The 26,455-nt window shown below is 32.9% G+C and overlaps 1 protein-coding gene and 1 long non-coding RNA gene across 8 annotated transcripts in view; both read right to left on the bottom strand.

The window, feature by feature from the left end:
* LOC143053927 (kinesin-like protein KIF13A) overlaps nucleotides 1-26,455 on the bottom strand; it is a 175,486-nt gene that overhangs the window by 106,280 nt on the left and 42,751 nt on the right. For all 7 annotated transcript variants that reach the window (XM_076226727.1, XM_076226730.1, XM_076226731.1 and 4 more), the window contains exons 3-4: nucleotides 6,425-6,476; nucleotides 3,236-3,293 (exon numbers count right to left, since the gene is read on the bottom strand). In XM_076226727.1, coding sequence (XP_076082842.1) covers nucleotides 3,236-3,293; nucleotides 6,425-6,476 — 110 coding nt within the window. The remainder of the gene's footprint in view (nucleotides 1-3,235; nucleotides 3,294-6,424; nucleotides 6,477-26,455) is intronic.
* Nucleotides 11,683-12,435, bottom strand: LOC143054545 (uncharacterized). The gene is made up of 2 exons (XR_012971724.1): nucleotides 12,366-12,435; nucleotides 11,683-12,333 (listed from the first exon to the last, which is right to left on the bottom strand). It is a non-coding gene; the product is annotated as an uncharacterized LOC143054545 (long non-coding RNA).

The following is a 26,455-nucleotide window of genomic DNA, read 5'->3' as shown; positions in this document are numbered from 1 at the left end:
TTTGTTTATTAATAAGGCCGTAAGTTTTTTCATTTGAATTATTTTACATTTGTGAATTTGGGACCTTTTAGAGCTGACTATGTGGTATGGGTTTTGCTCATTGTTGAAGGCCATATGGTGGCCTATTATAACTAAGCTGTTAATTTCTTCTGTCATTTGGTCTCTTGTGGAGAATTGTGTAATTGGTAATCATACAACATATTCTTTTTTATATTAATAAATAAATCCTTATATAAATTTTTCATAGAAGTTGTGAAAGTAATAATATTGTCAATACCTAATATGGAGCCATGTGACAAGTGTCCTTTACACAGATTTGTTTGCACACTTGTTTTCGAAAGGTGAGTTGCTTATGATGATATTGTGGTGCCACCTAATGCAGGTTACATGAAGTATAGGTCGAGAAGAATTTTTAAACTATCAAAAAAACATCATGTCCAACAGGGGAAGATCTAGGGCTAAATGAAAATAGGTGTTTTTGTGTTTTCAATCAGCAAATGGGGCATACACTCATAATTCCATTTGAAGAATGAAAGAACACTTTACGGCTAAACATTTTTTAACTTTTAAAGTAGAATTACAGACTTCGTTTATATTTGTTGAACAAGATGCCATTGATCCTATATAAAAACTGAAATCTATAAAAACAAAAATTTACATATCTTTTAATTAAGAAAATAACCTTAGAATAAAGTGATTCATCAATTGAAAGCTTCTACTAAAAGGATGCCAGTAAAATCTATAATTTACCACAATACCAACAAGATTTAGTATGGGAGTTTTTTTTATAAATATCAACAAGATATAATATGGGAGCTTTTATAAATATCAACAACATGATTTAAAATGGGAGTCGTAAGCATCTTACAATTGAATTAAAAAGAAAAAAACATTAAGGCATAATTCAATCAATACCACTTGAGAGTTAAAACATTATATAAAATATTGAAATAGTAGTAAATTCATATTTTCCATAGAAAAAAATCAATTAAGAAAATCCACAATGTAGCTTTCTTGATGATTGCCTAGTAAAATGATAAGGTGAGCTAATATTAGACGGCAGCTTTTCTTCATGTCAATAACACTGACTTTCTAGGCATCAATTTGGAGTTTATTAAATTGAATTGCTTGCTATAATTAGTCGTGTAAATTTTAGGCCACCATTGTCAAAAGAACTGTAGAAACGTGACTTATAATTAGATTACATATGAAGCCCATATTGAAGAAGACAGTATGTTGACAATAAAATGTGTTTTTTTTTTTTTGCTGAATCTTGAACTGTAGGTTTTGGAGGTCAATCTATAAAGATTTTACATCACAATTAATCTATTGACAATTATCTGAAGAGTAAATAGCAATTAAGTCAAGAAAAAATAAACATTATTGGAAGTGGTTTGCTTAATATGAAACTGTTGAGGCAGTGTTGTTATAAGTATTTTTACATAAGAATCAATAAGTAGGTTTTCTTATTGGAATTGTTGTATATTTTGTCCTATGTCAAGACAATATATGGTATAAGTTTTGACCATTGTTGATGGAGTAAAGATGACCTATACTTGCTAACATCATTGTAGTCTCTGTTGAATAGTGAACTCATTTATCATCATCTCCTTATCTTAATCAAAGAGCTGATAGCTCTAAAAGAAGGTGAATAAAAGGTTACTTGAATTACCATAAAAGCAGCCCTACTAACCCAGCCTGCTTTGTTCCATTATTGTTATTTGTTATCATCTCCTTATCTCAAAAACAGCACAAATGTTCATACTGCCAAAAATGGATTCTGTATCAGATGGAAATATGCTTGATATAGTACTGGATTTGAGAAAATGTTCATTTCCTCTAAAGAAATAGATGCACATTTCGACAACAAAGGTCATTTCAGTGATGTTTGAGGCCTAAATATTTGCAATTCCAAAACTCTTTCAAATACAAAACAGCTGATAAAACCAAAATAGACAAAAAATATATCCACAGCCAAACAAGGAATCCGGAGTCAGTTTCACAAAAAAACTTACAACTTAAAAGTGTACTGAATTGTTTATGACTTTAACAATCAATCTTAATCGTAAGTTTTTTTTTAAAACCGACTCCTGATTCCATTTCAAAGAAAATTGTATGAGGGAGATATATATTCCTTAATTTTCAATTGTATTAAGAAGACAGGATTATATTTTTCTTGTTTACCTTAAGTAAATGATAAAATCTTAAAATCTGCACTTCAGCCATGTGTTATCATCTGATCAATTTATATTTTGTATCTTCTCCAATGTTTACAATAATTTTTACCTTGCATTAAAATTCCACAATTATTGTTTATCAGCATTGGTAAAATGCTTAAGTCAGCTGTGGAATTGTATGCAATTTTTAGAAGACAGACAAACAGATGTTTAGTGAACAATTAGACAAGTCTGATACTTAATTTTATCTCTGAAAAATATTTTGGAAGCAAAGAAGTCTATAATGTGCCATTTCTTAATTGTCACCCAAATTAGAACTTTATAATTTCATACTTAACTCTAGATTCATGTGTTTGCTATCAGAATTTTATTGATGAATTTAAAGGCTGTACAGTGAACTTAAATTTCTAATATTGATGTGGTTTATGTCTTTGGTCCATATTTTTATACTAAGACATGTTTGAGTTTGTCAAAGTCACACTACATATAAATTCTTTCAATATTTCTGGTATTTTAATTACCAAATAAGACTTTGACATTCATGTACAAAATTGTTTATTTATCAGTTTTGACAGGTGCCAATTACTTCCCATTTCAGAGTTCAAGAAAATGTGTTACTTCACTTCTTTTTAGTTATTAACTTAAAGGTTTATTGTGTTATATTCTTTTTGTTGCTTTTAGTTTAATTTAGTTTGTTTTTGTTGTTACTTTTTTTTTAGAAAGAAGGGTTGAAAGGTTAAAGATATTGTCTATCTTTCTCCTTCTCTCTTTTTTTTCATACTTTTTTTTTTTTTTAATTTTTGAACAAAATAGAGGCTTATAGTAGCAATAAATCTGCCAATAGCCCGTTTCAATTTCTAACTGGATGGAAACCTCTGTTTCAAAGTATAAGTATTTGGAAATGGAAGACACTTACTGGTTCCTTACTTTAGAAACTACTTATCATTTTAACAACTCTTCAAACCTATATTCTAAAGGCTAGGTACAGACATCAATCCTTCAGCTTTTTCCAAGTTTTGTATCTGTAACCAGCTTGAGGTACCACACAGTGAACTTACCTGCAAATTTTGGATTGCTTTCATCAATAGACCAGAAACAGTGATCAAATGCAAAAGTCTACAATAAAACAGAATAACATTGATATTTGATTGATTGATTGATAAATGTTTAATGTCCCACACCAAACAAAACATACAAATTTAAGATAATGCATCACCTATGTGTCTGTAAAAAGTGAGGATCCTGTAATCCAGTGGGATTTGTCTACTTTTATTGTCTGAAAATGTTTATTCTGACATTATGTGTAAATCAGGCTATTTGATTTCTATTGTTTGACATTCTGTAATCTTTTGGGCCTAATAAAGCTTACATATGAGTGTTCCTCATTGTTTGAAGAACATGTATGTAGGAAGATGCTAAAATGTTTACATTATTGTCATTTTGAATTCAGTGGATAGTTGTCTCATTGGCAATTCTTTCATATCTCCTGACTTTTATATAAATGTGAATGTCATATCATCATCAATAACCAACCCACAGTAAATATCAATTCTGAGGTCTTTGAATGGAAAATTCTGGAGATCAACCAACGACTTCCTGTATTTGATGCTCCCATATTTCCTAAAGAAAACAATTCTTCTTCATTTTGGGTCTGTGGTGGACAGTTGTCTGATTGGCAATCATACCACATCTTCATATTTTTTTATGCTATGGCAGTAAATAAAATTATCATGTGTACTATATTATATCTAAACAATGACATCTTATTTCAAATTCTTTAATTAAAACGCCAATTGTTTAATTAAATAACTTTACACATTGTGTTAGCGATAACATTTTTGTTTTTATATTGCAACATCCTTACTTTAAGCCTTCGACAATGAAAATCAATATTCTCAAACAAGGACGATGGCGCACTGTTCTGAGAGTTACGTAATATGTTTTTTTTCTCTCTCTGTTGCTCCACAAAGTGCAATAAAATCATTTAATTCTGCCTCTGTAATTTAAGTTTCCTTAGAAATTTGATTGTGACATTCTATCGGATTTAATTTGACAGTATCTAACTCTATGCACTTTAATATTCCTCGATCCCAGAAAGTGAGAAGTTTTATGCTGGTATAACCTTTCCCGAATGTGTTCAAATTTCTCCTTAATTTTGTTCTCGACTGACACATTAAACCCACTGATGTCTGCTGATTTTGGACAAAATTACATTTACAAAATGTATTAATACCAGCATAACATAGTTGAGGGTCTTATATCGGTGTCCTGCATGTACATGTTTATATCATTATTCTTTACATAATTGAGGGTCTATATCGGTGTCCTGCATGTACATGTATATATCATTATTCTTTACATAATTGAGGGTCTATATCGGTGTCCTTCATGTACATGTATATATCATTATTCTTTACATAATTGAGGGTCTATATCGGTGTCCTTCATGTACATGTATGTATCATTATTCTTTAAATTTTTAGACTGATTTTCTCAATTCTTTATTTATTTTTACCCTTAATCTTTTTGGAGTATACATTTATTTCAGCACTCCATTAGTTCTTTATTTTTGTAGTTTTTGCCCAACATTCTTTATTATGTAAAACCCCATTCAGAGCCTCATAACTGATTATGTTTGGCATTGTTCAAGAATTTTCAGTTCACATGACTACAGGTACTTTTATATGTATACAGCAAAATCTATTAAAATCATATTCAGCGTAAAATTCTACTCATTTGGTCTCTGGTGGAGTCATGCAGTTGCCTCATTGACAATCATACCGCCCGTTCTTACTCATAAGTTACTACTAAAATCATTTAAAATCTGAAGTCCACATTCACTCATAAAGCTACAACAAATCAAGGTAATGAGGTATGACAAACGTTTCAGAATTACTTTAATAAGGTCTACTCAAAACAGAGTTCTGGAAATAACTTTAATAAGGTATACTCAAAACAGAGTTCTGGAAATAACTTTAATAAGGTATACTCAAAACAGAGTTCTGGAAATAACTTTAATAAGGTATACTCAAACAGAGTTCTGGAAATAACTTTAATAAGGTATACTCAAAACAGAGTTCTGGAAATAACTTTAATAAGGTATACTCAAAACAGAGTTCTGGAAATAACTTTAATAAGGTATACTCAAAACAGAGTTCTGGAAATAACTTTAATAAGGTATACTCAAACAGAGTTCTGGAAATAACTTTAATAAGGTATACTCAAACAGAGTTCTGGAAATAACTTTAATAAGGTATACTCAAAACAGAGTTCTGGAAATAACTTTAATAAGGTATACTCAAAACAGAGTTCTGGAAATAACTTTAATAAGGTATACTCAAACAGAGTTCTGGAAATAACTTTAATAAGGTATACTCAAACAGAGTTCTGGAAATAACTTTAATAAGGTATACTCAAAACAGAGTTCTGGAAATAACTTTAATAAGGTATACTCAAAACAGAGTTCTGGAAATAACTTTAATAAGGTATACTCAAAACAGAGTTCTGGAAATAACTTTAATAAGGTATACTCAAACAGAGTTCTGGAAATAACTTTAATAAGGTATACTCAAAACAGAGTTCTGGAAATAACTTTAATAAGGTATACTCAAAACAGAGTTCTGGAAATAACTTTAATAAGGTATACTCAAACAGAGTTCTGGAAATAACTTTAATAAGGTATACTCAAACAGAGTTCTGGAAATAACTTTAATAAGGTATACTCAAAACAGAGTTCTGGAAATAACTTTAATAAGGTATACTCAAACAGAGTTCTGGAAATAACTTTAATAAGGTATACTCAAAACAGAGTTCTGGAAATAACTTTAATAAGGTATACTCAAACAGAGTTCTGGAAATAACTTTAATAAGGTATACTCAGAGTTCTGGAAATAACTTTAATAAGGTATACTCAAACAGAGTTCTGGAAATAACTTTAATAAGGTATACTCAAACAGAGTTCTGGAAATAACTTTAATAAGGTATACTCAAAACAGAGTTCTGGAAATAACTTTAATAAGGTATACTCAAAACAGAGTTCTGGAAATAACTTTAATAAGGTATACTCAAAACAGAGTTCTGGAAATAACTTTAATAAGGTATACTCAAAACAGAGTTCTGGAACTATTTGTTTTCCTGTTGGTGTTGGTCCTCACTATTGTCACTATAATTTTGGTGGTAAAATTCTTTGGACCACCACTTTCCGAAAATTCTGTCAAAATGTACTTTTACCTGTTCTCCAGACTTACCTTTGGAGCTTTCCTTCCCCCTCCTGCTCTGTCCCCACCACCATCATGGGGGCTGAAATTAGAAAACATAAACTTTATAGTCATTGTATACTTTATTTCTATACTTCGTTTTTCTTTCATTGGTTTTTTTTCATAAATTCAGACAGTTAGTTTTTTCATTTGAATTGTTTTACATTTGTCAATTCAAGGCAATTTATAGGAGGTATGGGTTTGCTCATTGTTGAAAGCCTTACAGTGATAGTTAGTTAATAATTTCGATGTCCTTTGGTCTCATGTATAGTGGTTTCTCATTAATAACAGTTATACCACATCTTCTTATTTTTATATAAATCCTCATGGGCTATACAGTTTACATCCTTTTTGTATTTATGTCTATTGACTGATGACTTTACAATCATGTACATACGTAGAAGCCTGATCCTTGGTTAAATTAAACCTTTGATTCCTTTAAACCAATCCAATAAATATATTTTTTATCTGACTGACTCTGTGAAGTCATTTAGTACAGAATAGCTTTTCTCTAACTTTTAATCAGCATGGTAGAATCCTTGACTAATACCTAAGATAAACATTTACAAACATAATATCTAAATGAGAATCGGTAGCCACAATTGTAATGATTATTGACAGTGTTTAATCCCGTCGCTTGTCAGACAGATCAAAACATTGATAGAAAATAATGTCAATTTTCTACCAGCAATTAATTTGTCTCTGAAGGCTGGCGCAAATGAAGAAACAGGATACAGCCATTCTATGTTTTTTATAATGATGCAAATGTATAACGAATAGACACGCGACAGTCACAGAAGTTTAAAGAAAAAGCTGGACAATAGTTTGAAATGTATTACGCAACGGTCACAGAAGTCTAATGAAAAAGCTGGACAATAGTTTGAAATGTATTAGGTAACTGGTCAAAATATAATGTTCAGACAGAATACAATTGTCTTTGGATGTTGTCTGCTCTATGGTCGGGTTGTTGTCACTTTGACACATTCCCCATTCCTTTTCTCAATTTCAATTGTAGTTAGATGTTAATTAAACAATGTAGGAAAGGTTTTTTATGATTAAAATGGAACCGTTGGTATAACCATTAACTTCACGACTTTGTCTTGTTTTCAGATTCAAATATTAGGATTCAGGTTGAGCATGAAAATGGGTATGATACATTCGGTAGTCAAAATGAGGATATTTGGCAAGTCTGACCTTACAATCCTTAATTCTGCCTCTGTAATTTAAGTTTCCTTAGAAATGTGATTGTAACATAGCGTTGACCAGGTATAAATGTATACAAATGTATAGTTTAAAAATAATATCTGAAAAACAAACAGAACCACAATTATTCAATGCTGAATAATGAACCTTGAAAATGAGGTCACAGTCAGATTTAAAATTGAGTGCATGTAAAGCATTCATTCCAGGACAATTTTTTTTTACAAAACTTAACAGTAAAAGAGTCACAGTTTCAGCCATATTAAAGAAGATTCCATGAGAAATTGCATTTTCTATATTTACAAAATTGCAACCTGTTAATAACTGAATTTCCTAATCCTAATGCACCATTGTTCAACAGAGTTTTCCTCGACTAAAGAATTTATGATCAGAATAATCATATATTTAATTAATTGGCAAAAACTGCCTTCCTTCGATCATGAGACAGCATTAACAAGGTCAATCTAATGCATTTCCTCAGGGACCTTTGTTGCGTCACTCTGCTTCAATGCTTTACTATATCAAAAGATTAAAATTTCGATCAATTTAAGTAATATCTAACGAGATCAGAAAATTACGTAATTTAAAATGCCATCAATTCTATCTTTTATTAATTCAAAAGAATGTGAGTTGAAATATCTAGCAATACTGCAGGTACCATACGTCTACTGATTGAAATCATAATTGATGACTGAATTATCCAGTCTACTGCCATTATAAATCTTCTCAAAGAAGATAAGAAAGCTACATGACATAACAAAATGTCACATGACAAGATTACCCAGACTGCATTGCTTCTGTTCAAATAAAATACTGATTACACTGGCTGTTATACAAAAAAATGACATAATTTTTTGTTTTTCTTAGTTCATTTACATGCTATTATCCACCAAATTGTATAGATAATTGGTAATTAAATGTAATATAAAATGATTTTATCCTAAAACAGCCGTTAAAAGTCCATTTACATTTACTGGTAGAAACAAAACTTTGCCTGCAGCTTCTCTTTCATTGCAGTGTTGCTAAAACAGGACAATTACAATAACGCATTTAATTTCTGTAATCTTTCTGATGAATTTAATGAATAAAACTTTAATAATATCCCATTTAATAATCCAAATTTCATCAGGGTTTGCTAAATTTTACAGCAATATATTAAAGATACATTGCCTGGAATAAGATAAGGACACAATTTTTAAGTTACATAAAAAATAAAATTCATTTAAAAGTCTGCAAAGTAAAATGGTGAATCCATATAGTTTAAGAAAGCACATTACAAAGTTTGTCTCACACAAATGATCAAATAATAGAGAACATGGCTTCGTAACCCATTCCCCACAAATTACTGATTACAATTTAAAAGTTTCGGAAAGTTAGTGCAGTGCTTTAAGTGTGCTAGGTGATTCCATTTAACATGTTTAACCAAATTGTTCCTGATAGTATAATGCTTGAGTGTTATGTAAATTTGGACAAAATGTTCCTTAAATTAAAGCAATTCTCATTTACGTGTTAACATTGTTAATAAAAAGATTTTTTTTACCATTTTCAAAACTTCTGATATATTTGAATTTTATTTACAAGAACACTCAATATAGTAAACATCAACATTTCCAATTTACTTATTTTTTTTTTTGTATCATTCTCTTTTTTACAGCCTAAGTAGATTCCATCTAGGGTCACAGAATTGTTCACCATAAATCAGATCATTCGGTACCTCTCTTGAGACACCCTTATCTTGGTAGTCAGGAATGATTTATCATGTTTCCCTCCATCAAACGAGGACACTAAATAATTACACTTTTCACATTATCAGTTTATTAAATATTGATTTTACTGCCTCAGACAATAGATTGCTCGCTATAACTTCCCTTCTTAAGAGTCGGCTACTTCGCATCTTCAATACGACTAACGCACCGAATCATTCTTCATAAATAACACCAATGGTCAGTGGAAGGGTCATTAGACAATTTGCCATTTAATCACATCAGTTTTTGGTTATGGAGTTATGGATATAATAATTTGTCTTTACAACTAATATTCTATCATTAATTCTAATAACAATTTATCTTGGTCTCGTCCATGGGGAGCAGTATCACCACTTTCATTATGCAGAAATTGTTTTATTTGAAATATTACCTCATTTTTTATTTTTCTCCAAAGAGCATATTCAATATCCATGTGAATGGGGAAACAAAAGCAGTCATTATTATAATTACAGCTTATACATTTTTCAACACTTAATTAAATTGCCTTGTACTATTAAGTCAATAACCATCACAACTCAGCTTAGCAGGTGCTTGTGTTAGTCTATTCTTTACTTGTATGATTTCTGATTTAACTCCCAGAAGATGATACAGTCTGGTGTAATTCTAAAGCTTCAGGAGAACTAAAGGTACCAAAAAGTCTTAATTGTTCACCTGGAAATTAAATCCCTTAATTGCTAAAGAGAAGATAACTTCTGACATTTATAGTTTAAAATGGTTCAATTTGATCAATTCCCAAAAGTTTCTATTATTTTAAAACATTTCACCTTGTGGATGGAGACCATTTTTTAAAACAATTTATTAATCAGAATACCACCATCTATCTTATAAAACCTCAATCAAATGAGAGTTGAACTACCAACATGGCGAACCTTTGACTGGTGAACATACTTAAGTCCTGCCAAGTTTGGTTCCTGAAGAGGAATAAGAAAAAAAATAAATGTTTTACTTCAATTCTGTATGCTTTTAAACTCTGGTTAGCCTGATAAAGTTTTTATATACCATATGATAGGATTTCCCACCAATGATTTCAGACAAATACAACCAGCAATTTCACAATAAAATTGGGAATGAAAACAGGATATAAGTCAAAGATAATAACCTGACCAAAAAACCAAGAAAACAGTCCAAGGTCACCAGAAAATGCATGAACAATGTATCCTTGAATCATTAATAAAAAAGATTCTACCATTAATGATTACCCCTTTGACTTCAATATTTATCTATCTAATTCACAATGCATTTGAGTCTCGTCCAAATAAGATTTTAGCCAATTTTGTAAGTAATAGCAAAAAATCACGAAAATATTTTATTCTAGACAGACCTCTATACTAAATACATCTACAATTATAAAAAAAACAATGTCTATATAATAAACACGCCATGAAGCCTTAAATGTCTGTTTTTCTGTTCGACTCAGCAAACAATGTCACATTCAATTGCATCAATTTAAAACTGTAACAGAACTAACATTGTAATACAAGAAAATTCAATTGTTCTATTGTATTTACCCAACAGGAGATTTCCGTGACAACCATGACAAAGTAATAAGATTGAACTTTCTATCAACTCTCACAGAAATGTATGTGCAACAGACATTTTGGATTGGAACATCATATAATTTTAAAATGTAATCATAAGATTTGAAATATAAATAAAGCAGTATAGGAACACCATAATAAATAACCATTTCCACATCTGGAAGTCACTTACATTTAGTTCTCTTCCCAATAAAAGAGGAGAAACGTGCAAAGTGTCCTAAGTTCCAATGTTTTGGAACATCATATAGTTTTAAAATGTAATCTGATTCTGTATGAGAATATAAAATTTGAAATATAAATAAAGCAGTTATACCAACAACATAATAACCATTTCCACATCTGAAGGTCAACATTTAGTTCTCCTCCCAATAAAAGAGGAAATCAAAGAGCTGAATAGCTCTGAGGGGAAAGACGGCCCTTGTTTCTATTTAATTATTTTTTTTGGAAGGCAGTGGCGGATCCAGAACTTATCATAAGGGGGGGGGCTCGAGTCATGCTTCAGTGATTCCCTATATAATCAACCAAATTTTTTCCACGAAAGGGGGGGGCCTGGGCCCCCCAGGGCCCCCCCCCCCCCGGATCCGCCTATGGAAGGGGGGTATCTTTTGATAGTCTTCATATAAAGAATGAAAAAAACAAGTACTAGAACATGTAGAAAGGTTGACGATATTGAAATCAATTGTTGTTTAATGTAATTTCGTTTCCTTAGTTTAGGATTCAATTTGGACCAATGGAAGAGATCTGCATCTTCTAAATCTAAACATATGATTAAAGTTGATATTTAATTATCTAAATTTCAACTGAATTCTGTCATTTCACAACAACTACAATATTTTTTGAAATCTTAATTGTGTACCACTGAACTGCAGGCTAGGGCCATTTTCCATTTTTTGTGACAGTACTCTTAGATTTTAAAGTTTTTTCTTAAGAAAGTTTGGACTGAAAAATCTATTCAGTTTTAACTTTCCATTGATAAAGTTCCCAGTTACAACTCTCATCACAGGGAAACAGGTACTAATAAGAAACAATATGATTGATGTAAACTGTGTGAAGCTTGTTTCCAAATCCTAAATTTGAAATATTTGTAAATTTCATGAATAAATAGGTTTAAACTACAAAATGCAACATTTTGGGTTTTTTTTACCATTACAATGATCATGTTGGTACACAAAAATTTAGTTTTAATGGAAGACTACTAATCCAATGAAATGTCACATTTTAAGTGTTTAGATACATTAACTTTTATTTTAGTGGATAATTACTCAACAATTGAGGTGCTCCTGAATTGGAGGAAGATTCTCAAAACAGAATTTTTACAGAAAAAAATGAATAAAATCATTTCTCTCCCTTATCTCATGTATCCCCACGATCTTTGTTTACTTTGAAAGTTGTTCACCTACAAATTTGTTTACTTTGAAAGTTATTCACCTACAAATTAAAGTATTGCATGTTGATGTTTGAATCATCTACAGCAAACCTTATTATGTTTAAATTTAACAGATACCAATGTGTAATTAGTGCACGATCTCTGAGAATGATTTAAATAACCAGTGAAAGATATCCCTGCTTCTGCGCTGTGTGGCATTCCAAGAATGACGTCACTATAAAATACAATGTAGGTTGGATATATTTAGAATATCTCGTCATACTGATTTTTCTGGATTGTAAAAGAAACATAAACAGTGTAAAGGAGAGCTCAAGATACGATAATTTCGTGAGAAACAGAAGGGAAATGTGTAAATAAGTGTTTAAAGTCAAACTATTCATTTCTGGGTCTCCTTCTCTTCAATCTTAGTAAGATTTGTTGGGGGGTTTTCCACACTATAAAAACAAAATGAATGATGTGAGGGAATGTCACTATGGTCAACCCCATAGGGGATTGACGGCTTGAAGCCGTCTTCCCCAAAAATGCAAAGTGTCCTAAGTTCCAATGCATTGGAACATTACATAATTTTAAAATGTAGTCTGAATCTATACATGAATATAAAATTTGAGATGTAAGCTAATTAGACAGTAAACCAACAACATAGAAACCATTTCCACATCTGAAGGTCAACTTATGTTTTTCTTCTCTATAAAGGAGTTAGAGACTAACACCGTGTCTAGTTTTAATGATTCTCAAGTCTGGAGAAAATTTAAAATAAATTCAATTGATAGAGTTGATCTGCTTAAGCAAACTGAATCTTTTTACGTAAAAAAACTCTTTAAAATATCAGTGAAGTAAATCATAGACAGGCACATAAGTAAATGGCGCTGATAAAGACTATTTTTTTAACACCCTTTTTGATGACGTGTTATTATGTACGGGAGTGGAGTTTCCACTGGCTTCATTTTTACCCATTGACTACCCTGGTTGGAGTTCTGGGATATTGGACAAACTACGTAAAACTACGTAAATATAAACAAGATGTTTATTTTTAAAGACATACATTATGGTTGAATACAAGTTACATACAAGAATAATAAAATATATGGTGGTGACAGAGTCTACTTGTCATTGTTAAGTTCCATATTTAAAATTAAACGATATGAGTGTCTGCTCATTTCAAATCCTAATTGTACGAGGGTTGTCCCTAAAGTTCATGGACAAGCTGAAGTCTGCGTAAATATAGCATTTCAGGAATATTCTTTTTGCATATTTGTCATCCGTAACTATACCCCTGTCAAAATGCAACCATGGTTGACCATGGTTACCATCGCTAACCATTGATAACCATGGTCAAACCATGGTTGACTGTGCTGAAAACCATGGTTAACCATGGTTAACCATGATTGTGACCATGGTCAACATCTGACCATGGTTGACCATGCTCTATTTAACCATGGTTAACCATGGTTTTCCACGTTTGTGACCATGGTAAACATCTGACCATGGTTGACCATGGTCTAATCAACCATGGTCAATTTGACAACCATGGTCTTGCACCTGACCATGGTCAACTTGACAACCTGGACCATGGTGAATAAATATTGATCTGGATTATACCCATGGGAATTTATAACAAATTGTAAATTACTTTGAGACTTTCAATCTTAAAAAATCGTGCTCGTTTTTTCAGTGGTACAATGTTATTGACAATTTTTAATTTCTTTCTTCCCAAGAGGTAAATTGTGACCTTTCATGATTATTTCAATAACAATATATTCTCTATACATTTTAAAACACACATAAACTGAGCAGTAAAGCTATAGTGGCAGAGAATGCTAGTTACAGTCGGGTCAAATTTGGGACTTACAAACTTTTACAAACTGGAAGTTGGAACTTACTTTCGATCAGTATTCCTTGTTTTTTAACAGTTGTACGCTGTCATTTAACGATGTATTTCTTTCTTCCAAAGACGTAATTTCTGACTTTCTCTCCAAGTTCATAAATCTGCCTTTCTTTATCATTATACGGCATATTTTAAGAACTTGAAAACATTTCAGAGTGATATCTTTAGTCTTTATTGTTTATGTTTATTTCCCAACCGGAAACACATGCGACGTCATGATCAATTATTATCACCAACCGTTAACAATGATTCACTCAGTGCGAAACATTTAAATGACTTGGAACAAACGTCACGTGATCTCAGTAAAGTTATTTCGCGCTTTAAAAATCAAGTGAAGGATTTGATGTCCAGTGTTGTCACGTAAAGAAGATTTGTTATCAGATAAGTACATTCACAGGAAATCTGTTTGATATTTTGTTTAAAAGATGTAAAAATTGTTACAGTATTTGATTTGGCTTTCATTAATTGAACACATGCCACCTGAAATGGGTCTTTAAATTTTTTGTCAGTGTCAGTTATCCATATCAACATAAATTTTATATTTAATTGTTTTTAATTCCAGGTGTAACTGATAAAACTGTACAATATGAAAATTTTGTCAATGGTAAAATAATTTACACAATCATTCTTTTGTTTGAAAGGTAAACCAAAAAAAAAGGGGGGGTTACAATTATTTGTTTAAACAAAAACATGTTCATAATGTTTTTTTTGTTGGGTGTTTTTATTATTGAAAATTTGCAAAAGAAGATAAAACATTTTTGCTCCTTAAAATCTGTTATTGTATACAAATTATCAAGAAGAATTGATTCTTTGTGGAAAATTTTATGTTCTTGCAGGTGGAAACTGCTTTTCATTTTATGGATGAACATTTCTGCAAGGGTAGCTTTAAAGAGTTTCATGCAATTTAGCATTTGTTGGTAGTCCTGACACAAAAAGGAAGAGAAGTATACAGGCTCCATAACAAGTAGACTAACTGTTTCAAGATAATTGAAGATTGATTTGACAAGAATGTAAAATGGCCAACCATGGTTTAATGGAGATGGTTGACCATGGTTGACTCATTAATAACCATGGTTGACCATGGTTGGAACCACGGTTGACCATGGTTGGGACCACAGTTGACCATGGTTCGAACCACGGTTGACCATGGTTCCTACCATGGTTGACCATGGTTCTAACAATGGTCAACCATGGTCATTAAAACCATGGTTAACCATGGTCGGCCAATTAACAATTTTGTCAAACCATGGTCAACCATGGTCATACAACCATGGTTGACCATGGTTAACCATGGTTCTAACCATGGTTCAAACTGCACACTGACAGGGGTATTCCAGTTCGGATATATCAATATTTGTACAATTTTAAATGTGAAATAATAACACTTACTTCGTTTAAATATAAGCAATAGGGATCCAGAGCATGGCGAAAATATCATATAACATGCAGGCTGGTGTTTTCATATTTTCGTTATTTCATTTTTTATTTTAGGTTTCAAAATCTGCCAAAAACTACAGGAAACTTACATTGTGACGTCAACAATAGTCTTGACGTTGAAAACCTGCTAAATTTGAAGGGTCAAAATTTCGAAGTGGGGGAGAAATCTCGATTTGGAGTATTAAATTGAAAATTGGCGTCACTGAAAAAAAGGAATTTACGGAAAAGGTGGAGCAGCGAGCTGTTGAAAGTTTGTGTAGACATCCGAAAAACACCAATAGAAACACACAAACTCTAGTGTCTAGGGACAACCAGCCCAGCTGGGTCTGATGTCGGGCACGTGCATGAAGCAGGAAGTCCCAACAAGAATGATTTCATGACGGGTCTCGGGAGAAAGAGTTACGGAACTATGCAGTAATACAAACTTTCATCTATTTCCCCATATAAATAGAATATAGACAAGTTAACAAAGTGACCACCATTACAATTAAAAAGTAAACCTGTATTAGGCCCAAGTCTTTGGGTACAATTATTTGGAGTCATATAACAATGACTTTCATAATCAAACTTTAATCTGAATAGCAACTTTGATTGTATTTTTAGTTTTCAGCGAGAGGTTCGTCCAAACCTCCTAAACCTCTCTGGCTGAGGATATGACTATTATGTTCATGTTTGAAATTATTCAAAATACTGTGCCTATAAAGATTTGCGAAATCCAGTAAATGCATTAATGTTTCAATAAAATACTGTCCTCGTCAGAATTGAGTAGACTCATTAAAACCTAAAACAAAGGAAGTTTGGTGACATTAACAAGTTTTATTGATCCTGCAGATTTCATAAAATGTCTGGAATTTTTACGACTTCTATCCATGCAGGTAGTTATTCATGAAAGCAATTACAAAGGTAAACATCATCTGAAGAAACTCCACCTTCCAGGTAAAAAGTCAATTTTTTCCGTAATCTAAGAATACAATATCAATCCTTGTTCCTAATGGCTTCAAGTGTCGACACTTCAAAACTATTCGTTACAACTTACAATTATGGCAAAAGGCAAATTGTAAAACAACGGAACAAAAGAAAACAACATAAAGGTTATAAATAACAAAAAGGTAATCTACAAACTGGCTCCTAATGATCTAAAACAGGAACCAGTCAATATATGGTTTCTGGTAACATTCAAGGTCACTCAAGGTTATCAGTCTTTCTATTTCTTCTATGATTTTTTGGACAGATTACAAAATCTGTTTTAACATCATTTCACTACAAACCAAACATTTTCTTTGATCTATAGAATTACAGACATATTTTCTAAATGTCAAAGTTGAAACAGAGTTCTGATATATATAATAGCAAACACTATGCATGCTTATATCTAATATTGGATCAATTAAAGTAATAAACATAAGGCCAAACAAATATAGTTCTGTTTCCTGCCTTCCTACGTAACCCTCGATTTTCATGACATAATATACAGTAAAACATTTTAGGGATACTTTTGGTTAAGCTGCAGAGTTTAAATCCTGAAGTCTTTGGTAAAATTTTCAAGGCCTGTGACTACTAATATTTGCCATAACATCTAGATATAAAATAGTTTGAATATTTTAAAAAATAGAATAATTTTATATACCCCCATTCTCTTCTGACAGGAAGATGGAACAAGTATTTACACTTTTTTGGCCTTGAAAATATTTGGTTGTTCTCCCATTTTACAGAACAGATAATATTTAATATAGGTACCAGTCTGAATTACCGAAAAGAACCAGTATAGAAATTAAGAACTGATCTTGATACCATTCAATCTGGCTAGTTTCAGACTTATATATATATATATATATATACTTGCAAATATATACCATAAGTATCACTGGACAAATTAACTTCTTTTTCCAAAACCCCATTCAACAATATATCAGGATTTACTGGTGTCAAATAAATCATTTTTGGAACAGGTCACCAGTAAATGTCTATAAGTGATTTTCTCTACTGATTTTGATTTCCATGACAGAACCAGACAATAAATGGATTGGTATCATCTAAATACATGAAAGACAAGCCACAAGGGATGTCTGGGAAGTTGACTAAATCTGACTGAATACCAATACTCCATTCTGATGACAAACATTGGAAAAAGTGCTCTGTGTAAATTGTATTGTTAGTGTTTGTGTTCCAAGGGAAGCCAATGTCCTTGATTAATGTACAAGCCTCTGAGAAATACAACAACTGAACGTGATCCTTAGAAACTTAATTCAGACAACTGTGTTAGGGGGTTACTAAGGTTCTTATATGGTTTCTGCCCAAAATCAGCGATTCTCTCCCGGTTCTCAGGCTTCAGATCCGCAGACCCTCCACCAATAACAACTAACTGCCACCAAAAAGAAAATAGTGTTGAAAGAAGGTCTAAAGGTACAAGAGGGACAGTCAAACTCATAAATCGAAAATAAACTCTGACAACGTCATGAATAAAAATGAAAAAGACAAACAGACAAACAATAGTACACATGACACAACATAGAAAACTAAAGAATAAGCAACACGAACCCCACCAAAAACTAGAGGTGAAATCAGGTGCTCCAAAAGGGTAAGCAGATCCTGCTCCACATGTGACACCCGTATTGAAAGTGGTATTGATTATAAAATCATCAATTAATGAATCCATTTTTATTTATAAACTTCCTGCTTTAAAGAACATGATATAAATAACCATCACCTATCAGGTCTATCCCATTTATTATGATCTTGGGATTAATATTTCATTCTTATCGGACTTACCTAAATCATGCTTCTTAAGATAAACATCAAATCATTGCTGAATATTTAGGTTACTGATGAATAATATTGCCACAGAAAATGTTCAATGGTTACAGGAGCTTTTAATATAATTATTTTAAACATCAAGTTTTTTTTTTATTAATTTGACCTCTTTTGTTTTCAAAACAATTCTCAAAAAAAAATTTAGGAGGCCGAGAGCAACAACATTTTTGACTTCAATCACTGAGTGAATGTACTTTTCACTGGGGTACAAGACAACCTGGACCATTAATCAGTCCGATTGTAACACTTCGATGAAGTTTTTACAACTTTTAATATTTGATTTGGTAGTGTCATGTACTTAATGCCACTTTTAAGCACTGCTTTTAGGCTATTTTGTTGTTACTTACATACAGTACTGGTGGAATTACTGCAAACACCGCCAATGTCCTCAGCCGAGGCCATCCGTCATCATGTGTTTCGACCCCTAGCTCGGTACACTCTCAGGATGGGGGGTCCACAGTGGTGATCAATCACTGCGCATTGGTGGTGGGTTTCCAGCTACTACTATCTCTCTTCATCCATATCCAGCAAGATGCTTTCTCTGCTGCTTGGCCCAGTTTCTTGATTGCTGCTCTTCTATTCTGGCCAGTCACTCCAACTGCAGAAAACATTCTCCACACTGACTGTGCAGGGAATCCTCTGCAGCCAACCTCAACAGGAAAGTTCCATGTCTGCCATCCTCTATCTCTGCACTCTGCCAACAGTCCATCATATTTTGCCCTCTTTCTTTCATTTGCTTCGCCACATCTCTCCTCCCAGGGAACTGTCAACTCTATGATTGCTACCTTTTTACTGCTTGTAGACCAAAGTACCATGTCTGGTCTTAGGTTAGTTGGTACAATATCAGGAAATTGCATCTTCTTTCCTAGATCAACTTCTAATTGCCAATCCTTCGCCTGGTTAAGCATTCCTGATATGTTCTTTTTACTTTTCTGGCCTACTTCACCCTCCTTCACAAACTGGATCTTGATAGGTTTGTCTCTACTGTGTTTTGCATCTTTCCTCTGTTTCTCTATCACTTCAGCAAGTTCCCGGAGTACTTGGTTGTGTCGCCATGTATATCTCCCCTGTGTAAGAGCGATATTGCACCCTGAAAGAACATGTTGTAGAGTTCCTCTGTTTCCGCACAAGGGACAGTCTGGTGTTTCTGAAAGTTTCCACCTGTGCAGATTTGAAGGTGTTGGTAACACATCATACACTGATCTCAGAAGGAACTGCAGTTGGTATTGCGGATATCGCCATATATCTGACCATGTAAGGGATCGTTGTTCCAAATCCCATCTCGACCAAGCACCTTGGCTCCCTAATTCTACTGTCTTTGCTTGTCTGTTTTCTTCTTCTCTAGATTTTATCTCTCTTTGGACAAGACTTCGTCTTTCTTGGGTGTTAGCGTTCTTCCAGTAGCAACTTTTCGATGTACCAAGGCCCTGTCGTCCTACTGCCACTGTTCCAACAATATCTTTATGCCTCAATCTACTTTCTGCCTCTGAAACTGCTTTTGATGCTGACCATTTTCGTCCTGTTCTTACTTGGACACCTGCTGTTCTTACTTTATCATCTCTAGATTCTTTCAGTGTCATCACAAGGCGACTTTTGCTAACTTTGAATTCTTCCACTAGAGATGTAAATGGTAGCTGCAACTTTGCGGTCCTGCTATACAGTCCTACAGTTGTAAAACTTGGAGGGACACCTAACCATTTCCTAAGATGTCTGTTGATGGTTCTTTCAAGCTTCTCAACTGTTGTCAATGTTATCTCATACAGCATAAGTGGCCATGATATCCTTGGCAGGAGTCCATGTTGGTATATCCATGCCTTTAATTTCCCTGGTAGACCTGTCTTGTCGATGTTCCTCATTCCCTCTGAAACCTGTTGTTCAATTCTCTTGATATTGTTTTTGTCACTTAGAGAGTCATCATACCATTTTCCTAAGCACTTGATGGGATTGTCTATTATTGATGGAATGACTTCTCCTTGCACCTTCAGTTCGACTTGGTGTGTTCTCTTCCCTTTCCTTATAATTAGAGCTCTAGACTTCTTTGGCTTGAAAGACATCCTTGCCCATGTTACTGTCTCTTCCAAGGCCTTTAATACCCATCTAGCCTGGACATGGGTATCTGTAGTGATGGTTAAATCGTCCATGAACCCTCTATTTGGTGGTTGCCTGATGTCAGTAGATGTTTTCGGGCCTCTAGTTTCTCTTTCTCCAGATTTAATAATCATATTCATTCCCATGACAAACAAGATAACTGAGATGGTACATCCAGTAACTATTCCTTTTTGTAGTTTCTGCCATGTTGTTGTAAATGTGCTTGTTGTAAATCGCAGCTCAATCCCACTGAGATAACTTCTTATCACTTTCTTAAAGTGGTCGGGAATATGGTAGTGATCTAGTGATTGTTGTATCAGCATGTGAGGAACAGTACCATAGGCATTGGCCAAATCTAGCCATACTACTGTAAGATCTTTCTTGTTCACTTTGGCCTCTTGAATAAGTTGTGAAATGATGCTTGTATGTTCAATACATCCTGAGAATCCTGGTATTCCGCCCTTCTGTACTGAAGTGTCTACATAGTTGTTATCTGTCATATATGATGTCATCCTTCTAGCCATAATAGAGAAGAAGATCTTTCCTTCTACATTTAGGAGGGAAATTGTCCGAAATTGTGTGATGTCCTCCGATTTTTCTTCTTTTGGAATAAAACACCCCTCTGCTTTCTGCCAACATGATGGTATCTTCCCTTTCCTCCAAACTATTTTCAGTAGCCTCCACAGGTGTTTCAAAATTTTTGGGCAATTCTTATATACCTTGTACGGGATGCCATTTGGTCCTGGTGATGATGCAGACCTGGCTTTCTTCACTACATCTGACACTTCTTTCCATGATGGTTCCTTAGTGTTCATTGGTATTTCTGGTTCTGGTACATTTTCTATCCTATCGCAGTTACCTAGATGTTCCCACTGCCTTTCATCGCTGTGTGTATCGGATAGATGTTTTTCCACTTCCTCTTTCGTGCTTTTTACTGAACCCGCCTTTGTTCCGTCCAGTGTTGCTTTAGTAAACTTGTAGGGGTTGGCAACAAACATTGCTCTCTTCTTCCCTCTTTCTCTCCTTGCTTTTCTGATTCTTTCTGCTCTTTGTAGATTGTTTCTTCTTTCCCTAAGTATTGATCTTAACTCATTCAATCCTTCTTTTTCCTCCTCATTTGCTTTTCTATACTGTTTTGTGACATCATTTATTTCGGTTCTGAGTGTTTGTATTTCTTGTTGACGTCTGTTATGTTTCATGTTACCCTGAGTGCCTTCTCTGGTTTTGGTGTTACTAACTCCAAATCTATCTTGTCCTACTGCATATACAATAGTTGACAATGCTGATATCTTTCTTTGTACGTCTCCAGTAAGTGTGTTATCCAAGATCTTGTCTAGGTCTTCATCAAAGATCTCCCATCTCCTATCATCTGTTGGTGGCCATTGTATCTTTTCTTTCCTGCTGTCTGCTGAAGGTGTCGATGTTCTCTGCTGGTTTTGATTCCCTTGCTCCTCCTCAATGTTGATCTGAGTAGCTTCATTAGGTAAGAGGTCCTCAGCACTGTGGTGTGCTTCCTGGCTGTGGTCCTCCGTCGTCTCATCAGTGTTAACTGTGCGTTCCCTTTGCTGCTTCCCAGATCCACACTTAGTTCTTGCCTGGTGTATCTTCAAACCTTTTAAGTTCTTGCAAACCTTCCCACAATGACACTTGGTTTCTGCCGTTGTTCCAGTCAAAGTCCGTTGGATTAGCCGAGTTGTTACCGTTTTGTAGCCTGTTTTCATTGGTGAAGGAAACTGGCGTGCCTGGAGAAAACAACCAACCTTAGGAAAACTAACAATCCTAGTCAATTAATATTGGAGGCAGGGTTCAAACTCACAACCTCAGTGTTGACTGAATAGTGATTACAGTCAAGTAACTAATTAGACCATACTGCTATTAAGGCCCTGTTAATATTTGACATAGAGATCATGTCTGAGAGTCCATTAAAAGATTAAGAATGTTTCAAACTCAATAGATCAGCCTTATAAGATTAGAAAACAGACTCTCTTTTATTGTAATAATGAACTTATTTACAGAAGAGATACATAGATTATTAATTTTAAGACCAGCATACTGTGCAGAGAATAAACATGTCTTGATGTAAGAAAGAACTCATTGTAACATTTTTGGTTAAATTTAAACTTGTGTTATAAGAATTCTTATATAAATGGGTTTATTTATGGGAAATGGCATCAACAATTATATCATGTATATTGTGCTTTGAACAATATTATTTTGCAATGTTTAATGCTTATAAATACCATGTTATCATTTGTTTTAATGTGAAAGTGCTAATTGATTAGTAGACAGTAGACAGGAAATACTGTATATCAATTTTCCAATCATATTGTCTTTTTTTTCAAAAGCTCAAAATAAGTACATATATTGTATATTTCCACTTATTACCCCTTTTTCTGACCTACATGTAAGACAAACCAATCTATTATACAACTGTACAAATTACCTATAACACTGATGCCTTATGAACATAATGAACAACCAACCAATATGCAATTCTATTGTAGAAGTTTGGAAGCCCCATGAGACAGACAAACCAGAAATCATATGTATATTGGATGTGTATTATATTATACAAACCATATCAAATATTCATGACTTTAACGTTTTTCCTTCTTCCTGAATACAAATGAACCATTGAAACTTCTTAAACTGCACGCTGATCGGCAGTTTGTTAGTAGTTACAAGTGTACTAAAAGTGCAAATATTCACAAGAGCATACGAAAAAGGTTTTGTTTATTAGTGAAAGTAAATTAGATGGGTTTTAACTCTTGATATGAGTCATATTCATACTACCATATTAAGGGTTATTTTCAGTTGTTCTGTTTACAGTCTATCACTTTGAATAAGGCAGTTATATCTTTGCTGTTACCATTTCAATCTTGAACGAAGCATTGAAATTACCTGTGGAATATTTGTGTACAGTATATATTTGTAGCAATAGGTAAGTATTGGGTAAGTATTTATCCTGTTATGTACCAAACCGTAACATTCTATAAACAATTCAATTGTCATTTACAAGTCAGAGGTTTAACTAGCTATAAATCCTGGTTTAAAACATCTCAATTGTCATTTACAAGTCAGAGGTTTAACTAGCTATAAATCCTGGTTTAAAACATCTCAATTGTCATTTATAAGTCAGAGGTTTAACTAGCTATAAATCCTGGTTTAAAACATCTCAATTGTCATTTACAAGTCAGAGGTTTAACTAGCTATAAATCCTGGTTTAAAACATCTCAATTGTCATTTACAAGTCAGAGGTTTAGCTAGCTATAAATCCTGGTTTAAAACATCTCAATTGTCATTTATAAGTCAGAGGTTTAACTAGCTATAAATCCTGGTTTAAAACATCTCAATTGTCATTTACAAGTCAGAGGTTTAGCTAGCTATAAATCCTGGTTTAAAACATCTCAATTGTCATTTACAAGTCAGAGGTTTAGCTAGCTATAAATCCTGGTTTAAAACATCTCAATTGTCATTTACAAGTCAGAGGTTTAGCTAGCTATAAATCCTGGTTTAAAACATCTCAATTGTCATTTACAAGTCAGAGGTTTAACTAGCTATAAATCCTGGTTTAAAACATCTCAATTGTCATTTACAAGTCAGAGGTTTAACAAGCTATAAATCCTGGTTTAAAACATCTCAATTGTCATTTACAAGTCAGAGGTTTAGCTAGCTATAAATCCTGGTTTAAAACATCTCAATTGTCATTTACAAGTCAGAGGTTTAGCTAGCTATAAATCCTGGTTTAAAACATCATGATCTTATGACAGGTGTGAAGCAATTCACTAAACAAAATAGTATAGAATCCAAACCTGGTCTTAAAATAAAGATATACAGTATTTTTATTTTACTTCATCTTTTTGTTGTTGAGTTTATTTAGTGTGATATCGATTTTCACTGAGCTAGTACATTGTACACATTTGTGTTTAGGGTCCAGCTGAATCCCATCTCCAGGTGCAGAATTTCTCACTGTGTTGAAGACCCATTGGTGGCATTGGGCTGTTTTCTACTGTTTGGTTGGGTTGTTGTCTCTTTGTAGCATTCCATTCTCAATTTTATACAATTTGAAGAGACAGAAACTAAAATATCATCCCTCATCAATGGTTGCAGGTTTGCCTTAGTACATGTAAACTCTCAAAACCAAAACTATAAATAATGTCTCTTCCAATAATATTGATCTTGCACTCAAAACAAGCTAGTCGACCCATTACATGACATTTAAAAACCCACACAACAATTTCAATATTTCTCATATCAAACACCTTTATGATTTTAATGTATCTCATATCAAACCTATAAATCAAAACAAAATGTTCAGAGTTTCTTTAATTTTTAATGACAAAATACTATGTATAGTAAAATTCCCTTTGCTCAAGTTTATGCTTCACTGGTTTAACAAACAGAAATATTATTATGTAATCATTTATTCAGTGACATATAGAATTCAATCCAAAAGTTTATTATGTAGAATATATCTTTTCAATATCTACTTAAACTGGCATCTCTTATTTTATGTAGAAAATTGAAAGTTGTAGATCAATACAGGTTTGTCTTGTGCTGTTTCATCAGGTGTTAGATTGTTAAGATATCTGTTATTTTAATTGATTATTTATTTTATTTATCTTTTTAGTGATACATGTTATTATGGACCTTGGAAAAATAAACCTATATATCTATTTACTTAACTATGATGAATTATCACCTGAAATGACTAATTGATGTATTTGAACATTAGAGAACACACAGCTAATGGCCCTCCATCATAAAACTTAACTCTGTTATTACTCAGATCAGAGTACAAAGTTTGTGCTCAAACACAAAATCCAGGATTTTAATTGGTTAATTCCTGAGTCTGAGTACAAGAATTATGCTAGAAATATTTATGACTGCAAGCGGCCTTGTGTCAGAAGTGAAGCTGAGAAACTGTTTGACCTTCCAGAGTACATAAGGCCTGCTCAAACTTTTGGGTTAATTTAGTTTTCATTAATATAAACATCTTGTTAACTGTATTTTGTCTTTTCGTCTTTTTTTTCTTTTGGCCTATATTGTCTGTCAGTTGACAAGATGGTCAGTTTAACATGTCTATATGTTTTGGCCTATATTGTCTGTCAGTTGACAAGATGGTCAGTTTAACATGTCTATATGTTTTGTTTGTGAAAAGAGGGAAAAGATACTATGTGTTGTCAACTCAGACAATATGGCTAAAAAAGTCTAGACATCAATCTATTATATTTCCAAATCTTAGGATCCAGATTTACTGTTCATTTACTCAGGACTTTTTTTAAAGCAATATCATTAATTGAGTTTGATTTTAAAATGTTAGTAATGAAACTCTTTGCCTTTCTCTTTGTGCTTGACGTCTGCACTTTGTCTTTTCCATCACTGAAGCGTTTAATTAAGTTCATTGATTTATAGGTAAGCTAAGAAAATAACGAGAGATCTTATGAATAATTTTTGAGAAGATTTATATTGTCAGTTGAAAATGGTGCTTGATCCCAAATTTGAATAAAAGCCAATCTCATTTCACATTGATTGAGCCATCAAACTACAAAAGGCTTACTTTTATCATTTTTTACAAAGGTTATCGATACATCGTTATTTTTGTAGTCTGGAAATGAAATATATACATTATACTATTTTTTCATTAGAATTATCTTTAAGTAGGCTTAATAAAATAAGAAGATATAATCCTGTAAAAAATATGTATCTTACAAAAATCTATACTAGATTTTAATCTGTTACAATGTTTGGTCGAACATGAAAAAGGTCAGATGATTTTTTCCAAGATTTTATTCAACAGCATGAAGAGAATATTGTAATTGTGCAAATATATACTAAGTAATGAAATTTAACTGAACTTCAAGAACCAGATTCAAGTCTGAAATTCAATACCAGTGGTCAGACTGAAGT

Source organism: Mytilus galloprovincialis, chromosome 12 (assembly GCF_965363235.1).
Source record: "Mytilus galloprovincialis chromosome 12, xbMytGall1.hap1.1, whole genome shotgun sequence".
Classification (NCBI taxonomy): Eukaryota; Metazoa; Mollusca; class Bivalvia; order Mytilida; family Mytilidae; genus Mytilus; species Mytilus galloprovincialis.
The sequence above is the reverse complement of the archived record's forward strand: the minus strand, read 5'-3'. Positions and strand labels throughout refer to the sequence as shown.